This window comes from Scyliorhinus torazame, chromosome 1, assembly GCF_047496885.1.
Source record: "Scyliorhinus torazame isolate Kashiwa2021f chromosome 1, sScyTor2.1, whole genome shotgun sequence".
Lineage (NCBI taxonomy): Eukaryota > Metazoa > Chordata > Chondrichthyes > Carcharhiniformes > Scyliorhinidae > Scyliorhinus > Scyliorhinus torazame.
The window spans coordinates 223,608,528-223,627,466 of record NC_092707.1 but is presented as its reverse complement, the minus strand read 5'-3'; the positions used below and the strand labels follow the sequence as shown (position 1 = coordinate 223,627,466).

Below are 18,939 nucleotides of genomic sequence, written 5' to 3'. Positions count from 1 at the left end.
GTGCAGGAGGCGAGAGAGGCCGATGTTTTGGCCTTTGCGTCCCTAGTAGCCCGGCGCAGGATATTGCTAATGTGGAAAGAAGCCAAGCCCCCGGGGGTGGAGACCTGGATAAATGACATGGCAGGGTTTATAAAGCTAAAGCGGATTAAGTTCGTTCTAAGGGGGTCGGCTCAAGGGTTCACCAGGCGGTGGCAACCGTTTGTCGAATACCTCGCAGAAAGATAGATGGAATGGGAAAAAGAAGGCAGCAGCAGCAGCCCAGGATCGGGGGGGGGGGGAGAGAAACCAGAAGGACTCTCAGGGTTGTTAATATATACTGTATAATATGTATAGGTCGTTGCTACAGATAATTATATATTGGACTGTTAAATTATATTTTTGGAGAGTGTTACTTGTGATAAGGCAGTTGCCAATTAGGGTTAGTTTTCATTTTTGTTATTTATTATTTATTCACTTTCTGATTATAAAATAGGTCATTGTTATTTGTGTTGTTATAATATTGTGTAAAGGATGCACAATGTACTGTGTTGGTTGACCAAAAATTTTCAATAAAATATTTTATTAAAAAAAACATGAAAAGGTTCGTTATGCACGGTAGCATTGTGGATAGCACAATTGCTTCACAGCTCCAGGGTCCCAGGTTCGATTCCGGCTTGGGTCACTGTCTGTGCGGAGTCTGCACATCCTCCCCGTGTGTGCGTGGGTTTCCTCCGGGTGCTCCGGTTTCCTCCCACAGTCCAAAGATGTGCAGGTTAGGTGGATTGGCCATGATAAATTGCCCTTCGTGTCCAAAATTGCTCTTAGTGTTGGGTGGGGTTGCTGGGTTGTGGGGATTGGGTGGACGTGTTGACCTTGGGTAGGGTGCTCTTTCCAAGAGCCGGTGCAGACTCGATGGGGCGGGTGGCCTCCTTCTGCACTGTAAATTCTATGATAATCTATGATGATACAAGACTCCTTTATTCCTCCACAGCTTCACAGATATACACAAAATTCAAGGTTAACATGGGTTACACAGTAATAATAATAATAATAGTAAGCTACAATTGTCTCAGTCACACAAAGTCCCTTTAAACACACAAGCTGGCAGTGGCACAGTGGTTAGCACTACTGCCTCACAGCGCCAGGGACCCGGGTTCAATTCCAGTCTTGGGTGACTGCCTGTGTGGAGTTTGCACTTTCTCCCTGTGTCTGCGTGGGCTTCCTCTCGATGCTCCCGTTTCCTCCCACAGTCCAAAGATGTGCAGGTTAGGTGGACTGGCCACGCTAAATTGCCTGTAATGTCCAAAAGGTTAAGTGGGGTTATGGGGCTACAGGGATAGGGTTGAGAGTGAACCTTGGTGGGGGGCTCATTGAGGGTCGGCATAGACTCGATGGGCCGAATGGTCTCCTTCTGCACTGTAGCGATTCTATGAAACGCCTTTTGAAAGTTACTTTTAAAATCATTGCACACCTCATAACCCGCTCATGAGCATTACCACTCTCTGCGTAAAATATTTCCTCCTCAAATTCCCACTACGTGAGACAGAACTTTATAAAACGCAATGATGGGATGTGAATATTACCTGCCACTTATCAGCCAAAGCCCGAATGTTGTTTTGGCCTTGATGCAAATGGACACAGATGCTTCAATATCTGAGCATTTGCAAATGATGCTGAACACAGCAGTCATCAGCAAATATCCCACTTAGAATCATGGAATCCCTACAGTGCAGGCGGCCATTCGGCCCATTGAGTCTGTACCGACCTTATGTTGTCTCTCCACAGATGCTGTCAGACCTGCTGAGATTGTTCGGCATTTTGTGTTTCTGTTTTGATATCAAAGCAAGTGTGCTTTGATATCCAGATATTTTTTAATGCAATAGAGCTTTCTACCTCTTCCTCCCTTTCAGGCAGTGAGTTGCAGACACTCATCACCTTCCGAGTGAAAAATGGACTCAACTCTCTTCAAAGCCTTCTACTAATCATGTCCAGTCCCAGAGGACCATAGGCTGGTCTCCCCTTTGAGAACTGACTGGTGGTGACTTAACCCAAGGGTCACCACACCAGGCGAGGGGCAAGGTTGTAAAGGCAGGGCCTTCCTGAATAACCTATGCCTCGGTCATTCATCTCTCTCCACTCCACCTATGCTCCTCAATTTTAATAGACATCAATTAAATTTTCTCCCAGCCTATCCAATCTTTCATTGCTAAAATTCTCTGTTCCTAGCATTATTGTGATAAAAATCTCCTCTGTCCTTTCTTTAATATGATCACATCTTTCCTGTAATGCTGTGACCAAAAATGTATGCAGTACTCCAGCTATGGTCAATCTGGTCTTTTATACAGTTCCGGCTCAATCTTCCTTGGCCTCAGCCACTATAGGAAACTATTTTGTCTGCCTGCTTAACCGTTGTTTCTAGCCTCCTGCTATTTTCCAGAATCTGCAGGTGTACACTTCAAGGTCGCTCTATTCCTCTACATATCTCAAGAATCCTACCATCAATTGTGTAATCCTTTGCCACGTTTGCCCTCCCCAGCACAGAGCTAGCACTAGGAAATACATATCAGAAGTACACATTTCCAAGTTCTGCTCAGCTGGATAGAGATTATGTACATCAGGGCCAAGAGAAGAATCATTGAGCAGCAGCAGACAATGGCCAATCTGCATAAAGGTCTTCAAATTGGCTTACATTGATTGAAGGGACATTGGATTCCACTTCAAATGTGAGCTATGGTGTTGTCATAGGCCCTTAAGCAGTCTTCTCCCATGTATAGAGTGGCTAAAACCATAGACCGTCATATTCTTCAATCGGAGTGTGGGATGGAGTACGCGCAAGCTGCGCCTGGGGATGGGGCAGTGGTGAGCACATGTGGGGGGGTGAGTGTGTATGTGTGCATGAATGGCAAGGTGGGTGCGTGTGCAAAACATAGAAACATCTTTTTTAAGTTTGTTTTTGTATGTACCTATTGTGCAATTATTATTTTTGTTGTAGTTTAGTGCTTCAATATAACAATGTTTCATGGGGGTTTTATCAGTACTCTTAAAAGATCAAAAGGATTTTGTGGTGGAAAAGTTTGGGAAACACTGCCTGACTATAATCAATAAACATTCAAATACATCTTTTTCATCTCTATGGTTCATTCTGATAATGTTTACCATAAAGATAGCATTGCTTGTTCCTCTATCTTCTATAAAACCACACTGAAGAGCTGAAATTTCTGGCATTGTCTTGCTCCTGACTCACTTCATTAGTACTCAAAGATCGATCTTAGTAACGTCTCTCATTAGACTGATTGTGTTATGGAGTTCACATTCAATGGCTCTTAGTTTTTAAATGAATGCAATAAATATTGATTTACTTAGGTCTTCTGGGATTTCTCCCACGTTATAAACTTCATTAAAGATGAGACTCAGCTTGCTATTAAACTTTTTGATGTGGAGATGCCAGCGTTGGATTGGGGTGAGCACAGTACGAAGTCTTACAACACCAGGTTAAAGTCCAACAGGTTTGTTTCGATGTCACTAGCTTTCGGAGCGCTGCTCCTTCCTCAGGTGAATGAAGAGGTATGTTCCAGAAACACATATATAGACAAATTCAAAGATGACAAACAATGCTTGGAATGCGACCATTAGCAGGTGATTAAATCTTTACAGATCCAGAGATGGGGTAACCCCAGGTTAAAGAGGTGTGAATTGTCTCAAGCCAGGACAGTTGGTAGGATTTCGCAGGCCAGATGGTGGGGGATGAATGTAATGTGACATGAATCCCAGGTCCCGGTTGAGGCCGCACTCATGTGTGCGGAACTTGGCTATAAGTTTCTGCTCGGCGATTCTGCGTTGTTGTGCGTCCTGAAGGCCGCCTTGGAGAACGCTTACCCGGAGATCAGAGGCTGAATGCCCTTGACTGCTGAAGTGTTCTCCGACTGGAAGGGAACATTCCTGCCTGGTGATTGTTGCGCGATGTCCGTTCATTCGTTGTCGCAGCGTCTGCATGGTCTCGCCAATGTACCACGCTTCGGGACATCCTTTCCTGCAGCGTATGAGGTAGACAACGTTGGCCGAGTCGCACAAGTATGTACCGCGTACCTGGTGGGTGGTGTTCTCACGTGTAATAGTGGCATCCATGTCGATGATCTGGCACGTCTTGCAGAGATTGCCATGGCAGGGTTGTGTGGTGTCGTGGTCACTGTTCTGAAGACTGGGTAGTTTGCTGCAAACAATGGTTCGTTTGAGGTTGCGCGGTTGTTTGAAGGCAAGTAGTGGGGGTGTGGGGATGGCCTTGGCAAGATGTTCATCGTCATCAATGACGTGTTGAAGGCTGTGAAGAAGATGACGTAGTTTCTCCGCTCCGGGGAAGTACTGGACGACGAAGGGTATTCTGTCGGTTGTGTCCCATGTTTGTCTTCTGAGGAGGTCGGTGCGGTTTTTCGCTGTGGCACGTTGGAACTGTCGATCGATGAGTCGAGTGCCATATCCCGTTCGTACGAGGGCATCTTTCAACGTCTGTAGATGTCTGTTACGCTCCTCCTCGTCTGAGCCGATCCTGTGTATACGGAGCGCTTGTCCATAGGGGATGGCTTCTTTAATGTGTTTAGGGTGGAAGCTGGAGAAGTGGAGCATCATGAGGTTATCCGTGGGTTTGCGGTAAAGCGAAGTGCTGAAGTGACCATCCTTGATGGAGACGAGTGTGTCCAAGAATGCAACTGATTTTGGAGAGTAGTCCATGGTGAGTCTGATGGTTGGACCCCTCCCGGAGCGGAGAAACTACGTCATCTTCTTCACAGCCTTCAACACGTCATTGATGACGATGAACATCTTGCCAAGGTCATCCCCACACCCCCACTACTTGCCTTCAAACAACCGCGCAACCTCAAACGAACCATTGTTTGCAGCAAACTACCCAGTCTTCAGAACAGTGACCACGACACCACACAACCCTGCCATGGCAATCTCTGCAAGACGTGCCAGATCATCGACATGGATACCACTATTACACGTGAGAACACCACCCACCAGGTACGCGGTACATACTTGTGCGACTTGGCCAACGTTGTCTACCTCATACGCTGCAGGAAAGGATGTCCCGAAGCGTGGTACATTGGTGAGACCATGCAGACGCTGCGACAACGAATGAACGGACATCGCGCAACAATCACCAGGCAGGAATGTTCCCTTCCAGTCGGAGAACACTTCAGCAGTCAAGGGCATTCAGCCTCTGATCTCCGGGTAAGCGTTCTCCAAGGCGGCCTTCAGGACGCGCAACAACGCAGAATCGCCGAGCAGAAACTTATAGCCAAGTTCCGCACACATGAGTGCGGCCTCAACCGGGACCTGGGATTCATGTCACATTACGTTCATCCCCCACCATCTGGCCTGCGAAATCCTACCAACTGTCCTGCCTTGAGACAATTCACACCTCTTTAACCTGGGGTTACCCCATCTCTGGATCTGTAAAGATTTAATCACCTGCTAATGGTCGCATTCCAAGCATTGTTTGTCATCTTTGAATTTGTCTATATATGTGTTTCTGGAATATACCTCTTCATTCACCTGAGGAAGGAGCAGCGGTCCGAAAGCTAGTGACATCGAAACAAACCTGTTGGACTTTAACCTGGTGTTGTAAGACTTCGTATTAAACTTTTTAATTTGTTTAGTGATTATTGCAAATGGACCTTTGACTTTATTGTGTTTTATCTTATCTATTGCTGTTCTTGCTTTGTCTTTTATGACCTTTGGACTGTTCATGCTTTCTGAATTGTTGGTTTTTCTTCTCCACTGTTATCCTCAAATAAGTCTATCATATATTCAGCCAATCTTGCAAACTTTTGGTCCCTTTCAATACTTCCCTGGTTCCCTTTGATGCATCCCCACTCTGCAACTGGATACTCGCTTTTCTGACCAACAGACCACAAGCAGTAAGAATGAACAACAACACCTCCTCCACAATAGTCCTCAACACCGGCGCCCCGCAAGGCTGCGTACTTAGCCCCCTACTCTACTCCCTGTACACACACGGCTGCGTGGCAAAACTTGGTTCCAACTCCATCTACAAGTTTGCTGACGATACGACCATAGTGGGCCGGATCTCAAATAACGATGAGTCCGAATACAGGAGGGGGATAGAGAACCTAGTGGAGTGGTGTAGTGACAACAATCTCTCCCTCAATGCCAGCAAAACTAAAAAGCTGGTAATTGACTTCAGGAAGCAAAGTACTGTACACACCCCTGTCAGCATCAACGGGGCCGAGGTGGAGATGGTTAGCAGTTTCAAATTCCTAGGGGTGCACATCTCCAAAAATCTGTTCTGGTCCACCCACGTCGACGCTACCACCAAGAAAGCACAACAGCGCCTATACTTCCTCAGGAAACTAAGGAGATTCGGCATGTCCACATTGACTCTTACCAACTTTTACAGATGCACCATAGAAAGCATCCTATCAGGCTGCATCACAGCCTGGTATGGCAACTGCTCGGCCCAGCACCACAAGAAACTTCAGAGAGTCGGGAATACCGCCCAGTCCATCACACAAACCTGCCTCCCATCCATTGACTCCATCTACACCTCCCGCTGCCTGGGGAAAGCGGGCAGTATAATCAAAGATCCCTCCCACCCGGCTTACTCACTCTTCCAACTTCTTCCATCGGGCAGGAGATACAGAAGTCTGAGAACATGCACGAACAGACTCAAAAACAGCTTCTTCCCCACTGTCACCAGACTCCTAAATGACCCTCTTATGGACTGACTTCATTAACACGACACCCTATATGCTTCATCCGATGCCAGCGCTTATGTAGAAATGTATATGTTGTGTTGCCCTATTCTGTATTTTCTTTTATTCCCTTTTCTTCTCATGTACTGAGTGATCTGTTGAGCTGCTCGCAGAAAAATACTTTTCACTGTACCTCGATGGAATAAACAAATCCAATCCAATCCAATCCATCCGCCAGCTTTTCCTGTCAATTCATTATTGTCTTTATGCATTGTTTTTACATTTTTCTATTACTTCACATCCTTTGTTCAACCATTTTCCCTGCTTTTCAGCATATCTTTGTTTGATTCTTTTTTCTGATTCCTTAAATTTCCAATGATCTATTATGTACCAGTTTAATATTGACTCCAACTATTGTTATTCCAAAGCTTGTCCATGGTATTCACAGTCCATTAAGTTTTTTTTTTTAAATGAAGATTTTTTTTTTTCCCCAATTAAGGGGCAATTTAACGTGGCCAATGCAACTGTCCTGCATATCTTTGGGCTGTGGGGTGAGACCCACGGAGACACAGGGAGAATGTGCAAACTCCACATGGACAGTGACCCGGGGCTGGGATCGAATCAGGGTCCTCAGCACCGTGAGGCAGCATTGCTAACCACTGCACCACCATGCTGCCATCAGAGTCCATTAAGTTACTGAAGCACGAATCCATGCAGAAAAATGGCATTCGGACAGTATAATATACTTCATCACTCTAGCCAGAGAATGTGTGCGCCATTATACCTACATTTGGTAGTTATTCAAACCTTTTTCCAGGCATAATCTCCTGAACTGCAGTTTGCTTGAAAAGTTTATGATTTCAGTGTTGCATAATCCTAGACGCAAAGTACCAAATTTATACACTTTGTCAGAAATGTTCAATACCAAGTCAGATGCCATCGAGGAGGCAATTTTTCCTGGTTTCTGGAAAACCAGCTTGACTGTTAAGATTCACAGAAACTATATTTTTGTACATTTCGTCCAAGGGTCTTTGGGAGGAAACATACTGTACAAATTCCAAAGCAATTTCTGCTTCACAGCACCACAAAGATAGTAATTTTATGCAATTCCAGAGTCATAGTCCCCATACTGATTTTGCAACAGTGGTTAAGTGCCCTGAGGCACCAAGTGGAGTAACATCCACAGCAATTAACTGAAATCTATTAACTTGCTTCAGTGTCTCAATGTTAAGAAAGTAAATGTTTCCATTCACATTCTGAAAACAAATGTACATGTGTGTACAATGTTTGTTCCTGTCAATCGAGTACGATTTAAAAAAAAATTAATTTCCTCAAGGACATTACTGATCAATTGACAATGGTTTCTTGAGACTTTTAATGCCAGATTTTTTCAAAAATTGAATTCAAATTTCACCATCTGCTGATCCGGGTTCCGAGAGCAGTACCCTGGGTCTCTGGATTACTAGCCCAGTTTCAACACCACTATGCCATCGCCTTCCTCTAAATTAGTATTCGAACAGGCATCTTATCGCTTTGAATAAAGCAAGATTTGGTGGCAGAGTATAACCAAAGCTGAGGGAGAGTCATATTAGACTGGAAATGTTATCTGTTTCTCTCTCCACTGATGTTGCCAGACCAGCTGAGTTTTTCAAACATTTTGTTTTTATTTTAACCAAAGTCTTTGATACTGCAATACTGTTTAATATACTGGACCAGTAAAGATCATAGGCTGGATTCTCCGCCGGCGGGATGCTCCATTTTGCCGGCAACCTGGGGTTTTCCCAACGGCATGGGGCTGCCCCACAATGGGAAACCCCATTAAACAGCCGGCGTAGCGGAGCATCCCGCCGGCGGGGTGAAACAGAAATGTGGCGCGGCGGGCGGAGAATCCAGCCCATGTTCTTTGAAGTTAAGAATTGTTATTGCAAATCAAAACAATCTGCTGTTGATCGGAAAAGCAGGGACAGAGTCATTTGGGAACAGTACTAGATTCAGTATCAATTTGTAACTGTACAGCACTGGCATTATTGTTACCAAAAGGATGATCCCACCCCTGTGGAACAGAATTGAGTTTTTATTTGAAATCCCCAACATGATATTCTTATTAGCCTCAACATTATTGACTTCCTATAGATAATAAATGTACCTGCTTAGTCAGGGCAATAAAAGCCTGAGAAAGTTTCCGGTAATATCCTTCAACTGTAGCAGTCCCATATTGCTCCATGCTATTCCAACAGTAGACCATATAATGTAGCTGTGGAGTGCTCACAAGGCCATAGTCTGCAACAAAGAGAATCATGTAATTTAATAATAACAGCTCAGTAATGTCATCCTTTCAATTTTATCCTCCTCACTTGCTGGCAGATTCAAGACCACAACACAAGGGGCAACACAGTGGTTAGCACTGCCGCCTCAACGCCAGAAACCCGGTTCAATTCTGGCCCTTGGGTGACTGTGTGGAGTTTGCACTTTCTCCATGTGTCTGCATGGGTTTGCTCCAGTTTCCTCCCACAGTCCAAAGATGTGCAGGTTAGATGGATTGGCCATGCTAGATTGCCCCTTAGTTTCCAAAGATGTGAAGTTTAAGTGGGGTTACAGGGTTATTGCGGCGAAATTGACTTTCGGGTGCTCTTTCAGAGTGTCGTTGCAGACCCGATGGGATGAATGGCCTCCTTCTGCACTGTAGGAATTCTATGGCTCTGTCTTGTGAAATTGAGATAGCACAATGTGATCAAAAGTACTTTTTAGAAAGGACTTTAAAACACGTTGACAATAGCATTTCCAAAAAGAGTAGTGTGATTGGTTAAACATTTTATACGGAACCTGAAATGAAAGCAGCCATAACCAGTTCGAATACCATTATCAAATTCTGACATTCCAGTGTGTCAATCACACTCTTTAGCATGTCAACATTATGAATGATACACAAACGCCATCAAACTAGAGATGAAAGCAACGGTAAAGACTGAGGCTGCGGATGCTCTGGCTCCCTTCAAGGTGGGGCTGGAAAAGACGGAGCAACGGATAGAGGCGCAGGAGGCAACCATCAGGTAGCTAGAGAAAGCAGTGACCAACCAAAGCGGCCGGATTGCCTCATCGGACACTGAAATGGGAAGGTTGGTGGCAACCCAGGGAATACTCCAGCTGTTTCTGGCTGTAACCCTACTCCCTGACCTGGCGTGTTATTCTGTTTGCTGGCTGCCTTTTCTGGATTAAGCGAACGGTGCTACAACCAATAATAATAATATTTAGTGTCACAAGTAGGCTTACATTAATACTGCAATGAAGTTACTGTGAAAAGCCCCTAGTCGCCACATTCCGGTGCCTGTTCGGGTACACAAGAGGGAGAATTCAGAATGTCCAAATTATCTAACAGCACGTCTTTCAGGACTTCTGGGAGGAAACCGGAGCACCCGGAGGAAACCCACGCAGACACGGGGAGAACGTGCAGACTCCGCACAGACAGTGACCCAAGCCGGGAATTGAACTTGGGACCCTGGCGCTGTGAAGCAATAGTGCTACCCACTGTGCTACCATGCCACCCATCCAGTTGGGTGGAGGAGAAGTCGCGCATGCTGCCCTCCCCCACCCTCCTGCAGTTGGGACTCGTAACTACTCGCTACCTTTCGGCTTACCAGCTGGGAGTGGAGCATGGGGCAGATAATGATTGGCCTGTTGCCGCGGTTGAAAGTGGAGGCAGGGCAGCACACTGGCACAGTGGTTAGCACTGCTGCCTCATGGCGCCGAGATCCCAGGTTCGATCTCGTTCCTGGGTCACTGTCCGTGTGGAGTTTGCACATTTTCCCTGTGTTTGCGTGGGTTTCACCCCTACAACCCAAAGATGTGCAGGGTAGGTAGATTGGCCACACTAAATTGTCCCTTAATTGGAAAAAAATAATTGAGTACTCTGAATTTATTTTTAAAAAGAAAAAAAAAGAAAGTGGAGGCGAACGGACTCGTTTTTGCGGTTTTGGGCTGGATGGTGTTGGAGACAGGATGCCGGAGTTGTGAGAGCAGCAGGGTGGGACCCAATTGGCTATGTGTACTAATGCTGGTTGTGTTTTATTGTTGGGGGATTGTATGGTTATTACTGTATTTTTGTTGTGTATTGTTATTTTGGACCTAGCGGCTACGTGCGCGCCAGTTGTGGCCCTCCTGCTTCTGTGCACTGGGGTTGAGGGGTCCTTACCGGTGCTAATGAAGGGGAGGGGTCTTCTCACTCTCTCTCCTCAACCATACACTGCCTGTCCTTTTCTGATGGATTGAGCTGCTTGTGGGCGCCTCTTCATCGATGTGGGCTGTTGCTGGAGCCGGGGGAGGGTGGAGGAAGACGAGCATGCGCTGGCTTGAGTGCTGGCAGTTTTGTCTTGTACTTAATTGTTTGTTGAGTTTCTTGGTTGCTCTGTATTTTGTCTTGTTTTTTTTTTGTAAAGGGAGTTCTCTCCCTTTCTCTTCTGCCATGCCCTGTATCGGTGTGACCTTTTCTGGTGGTCTGTGCTGTTCATTTCGGTGCGTTTCCACCAATGTGGGGATACCGTTGGGGGGGGGGGGGGGGGGGGGGGGGGGGGGGGGGGTGGGGGGGGGGTGGCAACAGAGGCGGCCATATGCCGGCTTTGCCGCTGGTGGTTTGTTTACAGGAACTGTTTTGGGTTGAACTGTGCCTCTTCTTGGGAGGGGAGTGTGTTTTCTCTCTCTCACACCGTGCCCTGTACCAGTATGTCCTTTTCCAGTGGTCTGGTCTGCTGATGTGGGGCTGCCGCTGGGACCAGAGGGTGTGGTGGGTGGGGTGGTCGGTATGTGCTGGCTTGAGAGCTGGTGATTTTGTATTTTTTGATGTCTTGTAAATGCTTTTTGCATATCAATGAATTTCTGGACTGTTGTTGATACTTTTGTATTCTTGCGTTGTCAATAAACTTAAAATATTTCATGGGTGAAAAAGGGGAAAAATCTGTACAGATTGTATAGTTGATTGTTGGGAAGTATGTTTCCCAAGGTGTTTACTTGCTGTAACCTGCTTTGATACAAGTTTGTAATAAAATACGTTTTTTTTTTTAAATGGAGGCTGGACACAGCCCTCCTTGCCAACAAGGCATTCTGTGGACAGATATCACAAGCCATGGACCAGCACGTTACCAACAGCCAGAATGGAGAGGTCTCACCCTCCACACCCTGGGAGGCACTGGTAAGGGGGAAATTATTGCATGCAAGATGCATAAAAATAGGCAGGAGAGGGTGGTTACGCAACATACTAGAGGTGGACTGGCGATACTCCATGGCCCCAACTGTGTAACTACTAGCGGAGAGGAAAAAGCTACAAACTACGGTGACCTGCTCTCCACCAGGAAAACAGTGCACCAGCTCCGCCAAGCACGGGGGACCTTTTACAAGCATGGAGACAAAGCCTGCTGGTCCACCACCTGAGAAAGCAGGCAGCCACGAGGGAAATAGTCCAGGTAAAAAACAGCAGCGGTAAGCTAGTCACAATGCCAGAACAGATCAATGAAGTCTTTGCAACCTTCTACCGGGAGCTGTACACCTCCGGGCATTAGACATCCCAGTCTTGGGGAAAGATAGGGTCACGGTCTGGAAGCACCGTTAGAACAGAGGAAAGTCATGGAGAGCATGAACTCCATGCAAACGTGGAAGGCGCCGGGGTCGGACAGATTCCCAGCAGATTTCCACAAAACATTTGCGCCAGCACTGGCCCGCACCTGCAGGAAATGTTCACAAGCTCACTAGCAAGGAGTACCATGCTGCCAATGTTGGCTCAGGCCGCAATATTTCTGATCCCCAAAAAAGACAAAGACCAGACAGACTCATGAGTCGCACCCTGAGGGCGACGGTGCCGTCCATCCATGTCCCAGACCTCGACCACGTTCCGGTCCACAGCACAAGACAGCTCATGACTCCCGTGCAGCTGATCTCCCTGCTCTGGCTCCAGGTGACAACGTCCGCGTCCATCTTCCGGATGGTGGCTGGTCTGCAACCGCTGTTGTCCTTCGGCAGGTGGCCCCCTGCTCGTTCCTGGTTCGCCTACCGGATGGCTCTATTCTGCGCCGCAATCGACGCGCCCTTCGTCTCGTTCCACGCCCCCCCGCGTGATCCTCCAGTATCGCCTCGCCCTCCTGCTGACCCTGCCATGGGCTATGCAGAGCTCCCTGTCACTCTGTCTCCCCCTGACTTTGAGGCAGTCCAGCCCACTCCTGAACCGGCGGCTCTCGATCCACCCTTGAGGAGGTCAACCAGAAGTCGTCGCCCACCTCAGAGACTAAATTTATGAACTTTTCGAAATTATGGACTCTCTGAATTGTTTCGTTGCTTTGTTTGATCGTTTCCCTGGTTTGTATATAGTGTTGATCTCGTTACTCTTGTTGCATACTGCTTCTCTGCACCAGGCACCTTCCCATGTTAATAGCTTAGTTCTCATGTACATAGTCCTGTCAATATGTCTTTGCACCCCACACGTAGTTAGGAACATTCTCACCACACATTATTTATTGCCACACACATACATTTTTTTTATAAAAGGGGGGATGTCATAATATATCTTCACCATGTGCTGAGTGCATAGATTGGTTAAGGACAGGCATAGGTCTTTAGTTTAGTCTAATATCATGTTTTTTTTTAAAATAATATTTTATTGAAAATTTTTGGTCAACCAACACAGTACATTGTGCATCCTTTACACAACATTGTAACAATACAGATAATAATGACCTTTTTAAATTTAAACAAAAACAACAACAAATAAATAAATATTAAATAACAAAAAATAAAAACTAGCCCTAATTGGCAACTGCCTTGTCTCAGGCCACACCCCCCCCCCCCCCCCCCCACACCCCCCCACACCCCCCCAAAGTCCTGGGCCGCTGCTGCTGCCTTCTTTGTTCTCCCCTATCTATCTTTCCGCAAGATATTCGACGAACGGTTGCCACCGCCTAGTAAACCCTTGAGCCGACCCCCTTAGGACGAACTTAATCCGCTCTAACTTTATGAACCCCGCCATATCATTTATCCAGGTCTCCACCCCCGGGGGCTTGGCTTCTTTCCACATTAGCAATATTCTGCGCCGGGCTACTAGGGACGCAAAGGCCAAAACATCGGCCCCTTTCGCCTCCTGCACTCCCGGCTCTTGTGCAACCCCAAATATAGCCAACCCCCAGCTTGGTTCGACCCGGACTCCTACTACTTTCGAAAGCACCTTTGTCACCCCCATCCAAAACCCCTGTAGTGCCGGGCATGACCAAAACATATGGGTATGATTCGCTGGGCTTCTCGAGCACCTCGCACACCTATCCTCCACCCCAAAAAATTTACTGAGCCGTGCTCCAGTCATATGTGCCCTGTGTAATACCTTAAACTGAATCAGGCTTAGCCTGGCGCACGAGGACGACGAGTTTACCCTGTTTAGGGCATCTGCCCACATCCCCTCCTCAATCTCCTCCCCTAGCTCTTCTTCCCATTTCCCTTTTAGTTCGTCCATCATAGTCTCCCCTTCGTCTCTCATTTCCCTATATATATCCGACACCTTACCGTCCCCCACCCATTTCTTTGAGATGACTCTGTCCTGCACCTCTTGTGTCGGGAGCTGCGGGAATTCCCTCACCTGTTGCCTCGCAAAAGCCCTCAATTGCATGTACCTGAATGCATTCCCTTGGGGCAACCCATATTTCTCGGTCAGCGCTCCCAGACTCGCAAACTTCCCATCCACAAATAGATCTTTCAATTGCGTTATACCTGCTCTTTGCCACATTCCATATCCCCCATCCATTCCCCCCGGGGCAAACCTATGGTTGTTTCTTATCGGGGACCCCCCCAGTGCTCCGGTCTTTCCCCTATGTCGTCTCCACTGTCCCCAAATCTTCAGTGTAGCTACCACCACCGGACTCGTGGTATAGTTCCTTGGTGAGAACGGCAATGGGGCTGTCACCATAGCCTGCAGGCTGGTCCCCCTACAGGACGCACTCTCTAATCTCTTCCACGCCGCTCCTTCCTCCTCTCCCATCCACTTACTCACCATTGAAATATTAGCGGCCCAATAATACTCACTTAGGCTCGGTAGTGCCAGCCCCCCCCCCTATCCCTACTACGCTGTAAGAATCCCATCCTCACTCTCGGAGTCTTCCCGGCCCAAACAAAACCCATGATACTCTTTTCTATCCTTTTGAAAAAAGCCTTCGTGATCACCACCGGGAGACACTGAAACACAAAGAGGAATCTCGGGAGGACCACCATCTTAACCGCCTGCACCCTCCCTGCCATTGACAATGCTACCATATCCCATCTCTTGAAATCTTCCTCCATCTGTTTCACCAACCGCGTCAAATTTAGCCTGTGCAATGTGCCCCAATTCTTAGCTATCTGGATCCCCAGGTAACGAAAGTCTCTTGTTACCTTCCTCAATGGTAGGTCTTCTATTTCTCTACTCTGCTCCCCTGGATGCACCACAAACAGCTTCCCCATGTTCAATTTATACCCTGAAAAATCCCCAAACTCCCCAAGTATCCGCATTATTTCTGGCATCCCCTCCGCTGGATCCGCCACATATAGTAGCAGATCATCCGCATATAAAGATACCCGGTGTTCTTCTCCTCCCCTAAGTATTCCCCTCCATCCCTTGGAACCTCTCAGCGCTATCGCCAGGGGCTCAATCGCTAGTGCAAACAGTAATGGGGACAGAGGACATCCCTGCCTTGTCCCTCTATGGAGCCGAAAATATGCCGATCCCCGTCCATTCGTGACCACACTCGCCACTGGGGCCCTATACAACAGCTGCACCCATCTAACATACCCCTCTCCGAACCCAAATCTCCTCAACACCTCCCACAGATAATCCCACTCCACTCTATCAAATGCTTTCTCGGCATCCATCGCCACTACTATCTCCGTTTCACCCTCTGGTGGGGCCATCATCATTACCCCTAACAACCTCCGTATGTTCGTGTTCAGCTGTCTCCCTTTCACAAACCCAGTTTGGTCCTCATGAACCACCCCCGGGATACAATCCTCTATTCTCATTGCCATTACCTTGGCCAAGACCTTGGCATCTACATTGAGGAGGGAGATTGGTCTGTAGGACCCGCATTGTAGCGGATCCTTTTCCTTCTTTAAAAGAAGCGATATCGTTGCTTCTGACATAGTCGGGGGCAGTTGTCCCCTTTCCTTTGCCTCGTTAAAGGTCCTCGTCAGTAGCGGGGCGAGCAAGTCCAAATATTTTCTGTAAAATTCAACTGGGAATCCGTCCGGTCCCGGGGCCTTTCCCGTCTGCATGTTCCTAATTCCTTTCACCACTTCTTCTACCGTGATCTGTGCTCCCAATCCCATCCTTTCCTGCTCTTCCACCTTGGGAATTTCCAGCCGATCCAGAAACTCCATCATTCTCTCCCTCCCATCCGGGGGTTGAGCTTCATACAATTTTTTATAAAATGTCTTAAACACTTCATTCACTCTCTCCGCTCCGTCTCTCCATCTTCGTCTCTCACCCCCCCTATTTCCCTCGCTGCTCCCCTTTTCCTCAATTGGTGTGCCAGCAATCTGCTCGCCTTCTCTCCATATTCATACTGTACACCCTGCGCCTTCCTCCATTGTGCCTCTGCAGTGCCTGTGGTCAGCAAGTCAAATTCCACATGCAGCCTTTGCCTTTCCCTATACAGTCCCTCCTCCGGTGCTTCCGCATACTGTCTGTCCACCCTCAAAAGTTCTTGCAACAACCGCTCCCGTTCCTTACTCTCCTGCTTCCCTTTATGTGTCCTTATTGATATCAGCTCCCCCCTAACCACCGCCTTCAACGCCTCCCAGACCACTCCCACCTGAACCTCCCCACTGTCATTGAGTTCCAAGTACTTTTCAATGCATCCCCTCACCCTTAAGCACACCCCCTCATCCGCCATTAGTCCCATGTCCATTCTCCAGGGTGGACGCCCTCTTGTTTCCTCCCCTATCTCCAAGTCTACCCAGTGTGGGGCATGATCCGAAATGGCTATAGCCGTATATTCCGTTCCCCTCACCCTCGGGATCAATGCCCTACCCAACACAAAAAAGTCTATGCGTGAATAGACTTTATGGACATAGGAGAAAAACGAGAACTCCTTACTCCTAGATCTACTGAATCTCCACGGGTCCACCCCTCCCATCTGCTCCATAAAATCCTTAAGCACCTTGGCTGCTGCCGGCCTCCTACCAGTCCTGGACTTCGACCTATCCAGCCTTGGTTCCAACACCGTGTTAAAGTCTCCCCCCATTATCAGCTTTCCGGTCTCTAGGTCTGGGATGCGTCCTAGCATTCGCCTCATAAAATTGGCATCGTCCCAATTCGGGGCATACACGTTTACCAACACCACCATCTCTCCCTGTAATTTGCCACTCACCATCACGTATCTGCCCCCGTTATCCGCCACTATAGTCTTTGCCTCGAACATTACCCGCTTCCCCACTAATATAGCCACCCCCCTGTTTTTCGCATCCAGCCCCGAATGGAACACCTGCCCTACCCATCCTTTGCGCAACCTAACCTGATCTATCAGTTTCAGGTGCGTTTCCTGTAACATGACCACATCTGCTTTAAGTTTCTTAAGGTGTGCGAGTACTCGTGCCCTCTTTATCGGCCCGTTAAGCCCCCTCACGTTCCACGTGATCAGCCGAGTTGGGGGGCTTCCCCCCCCCCCCCCCCTTGCCGGTTAGCCATCATCTTTTTCCAGCTTCTCGCCCAGTTCCCACGCAGCTGTATTTCTCCCAGACGGTGCCCCCCCCGCCCATCCTTTCCCGTACCCACTCCCCCCTTTCCCCAGCAGCAGCAACCCAGTAATTCCCCCCGCACCCCCCCCCCGCTAGACCCCCCGCTAGCGTAATTACTCCCCCCATGTTGCTCCCAGAAGTCAGCAAACTCTGGCTGACCTCGGCTTCCCCCCGTGATCACGGCTCGCCCCGTGCGGCGCCCCCTCCTTCCTGCTTCTCTATTCCCGCCATACTTATCATAGCGCGGGAACCAAGCCCGCGCCTCTCCCTCGGCCCCGCCTCCCATGGCCAACGCCCCATCTCCTCTCCCTCCCCACCTCCCCCCATCACCACCTGTGGGAGAAAGAAAAGTTACCATACCGCAGGATTAATCATACAATCCCTCTTCGCCCCCCCCCCACTCGTCCCACCACTTTGTCCAAACGTTCATTTTCGTAGTCCAATCATTCCAATTTTTCTTCTACAATAAAAGTCCACGCTTCATCCGCCGTCTCAAAGTAGTGGTGCCTCCCTTGATATGTGACCCACAGTCTTGCCGGTTGCAGCATTCCAAACTTTATCTTTTTTTTGTGAAGTACCGCTTTGGCCCGATTAAAGCTCGCCCTCCTTCTCGCCACCTCCGCACTCCAATCTTGATAGACGCGGATCACCGCGTTCTCCCATTTACTACACCGAGTTTTCTTCGCCCATCTAAGGACCATTTCTCTATCCTTAAAACGGAGAAATCTCACCACTATGGCTCTGGGAGCTTCTCCTGCTCTCGATCCTCGCACCATAACTCGGTATGCTCCCTCCACCTCCAACGGACCCGTCGGGGCCTCCGCTCCCATTAACGAGTGCAGCATCGTGCTCACATATGCCCCGACGTCCGCCCCCTCCACACCTTCAGGAAGGCCAAAAATCCTCAAGTTGTTCCTCCTTGCGTTATTTTCCAGTGCCTCCAACCTCTCCACAGATCGTTTCTGGTGTGCCTCCTGTATCTCCGACTTCACCACCAGGCCCTGTATATCGTTTTCATTCTCTGCTGCTTTCGCCTTCACGACCCGAAGCTCCTGCTCCTGGGTCTTTTGTTCTTCTTTCAGCCCTTCAATCGCCTGTAATATCGGGGCCAACAACTCTTTCTTCATTTCCTTTTTTATCTCCTCCACGCAGCATTTCAAAAACTCTTGTTGTTCAGGGCCCCATATGAAACTGCCACCTTCCGACGCCATCTTGGTTTCTGCTTGCCTTCCTTGCCGTTGTTCCAAAGGATCCGCTGCAATCCGGCCACTTTCCTCTCCTTTTTCCATCCGTGTCCAGGGGGAACACCCTTCTGGTTTACCGCACGGTGTTTTCAGCCGTTAAAATTGCCGTTGGGGCTCCTATCAAGAGCCCAAAAGTCCGTTTCACAGGGAGCACCCGAAACGTGCGACTCAGCTGGTCATCGCCGCACCCGGAAGTCTCTAATATCATGTTAACCCACAGTGAAAGTATGTTCAACAGTTTCTAGCTTAATAAAATAATGTTGTTCTATTTT

The 18,939-nt window shown here is 48.1% G+C and overlaps 1 protein-coding gene across 5 annotated transcripts in view; it reads right to left on the bottom strand.

The window, feature by feature from the left end:
* The window catches only part of pgm3 (phosphoglucomutase 3), a 150,808-nt gene that overhangs the window by 58,258 nt on the left and 73,611 nt on the right, over positions 1 to 18,939 (bottom strand). For all 5 annotated transcript variants that reach the window (XM_072502789.1, XM_072502798.1, XM_072502784.1 and 2 more), the window contains exon 5: positions 8,836 to 8,969. In XM_072502789.1, coding sequence (XP_072358890.1) covers positions 8,836 to 8,969 — 134 coding nt within the window. The remainder of the gene's footprint in view (positions 1 to 8,835; positions 8,970 to 18,939) is intronic.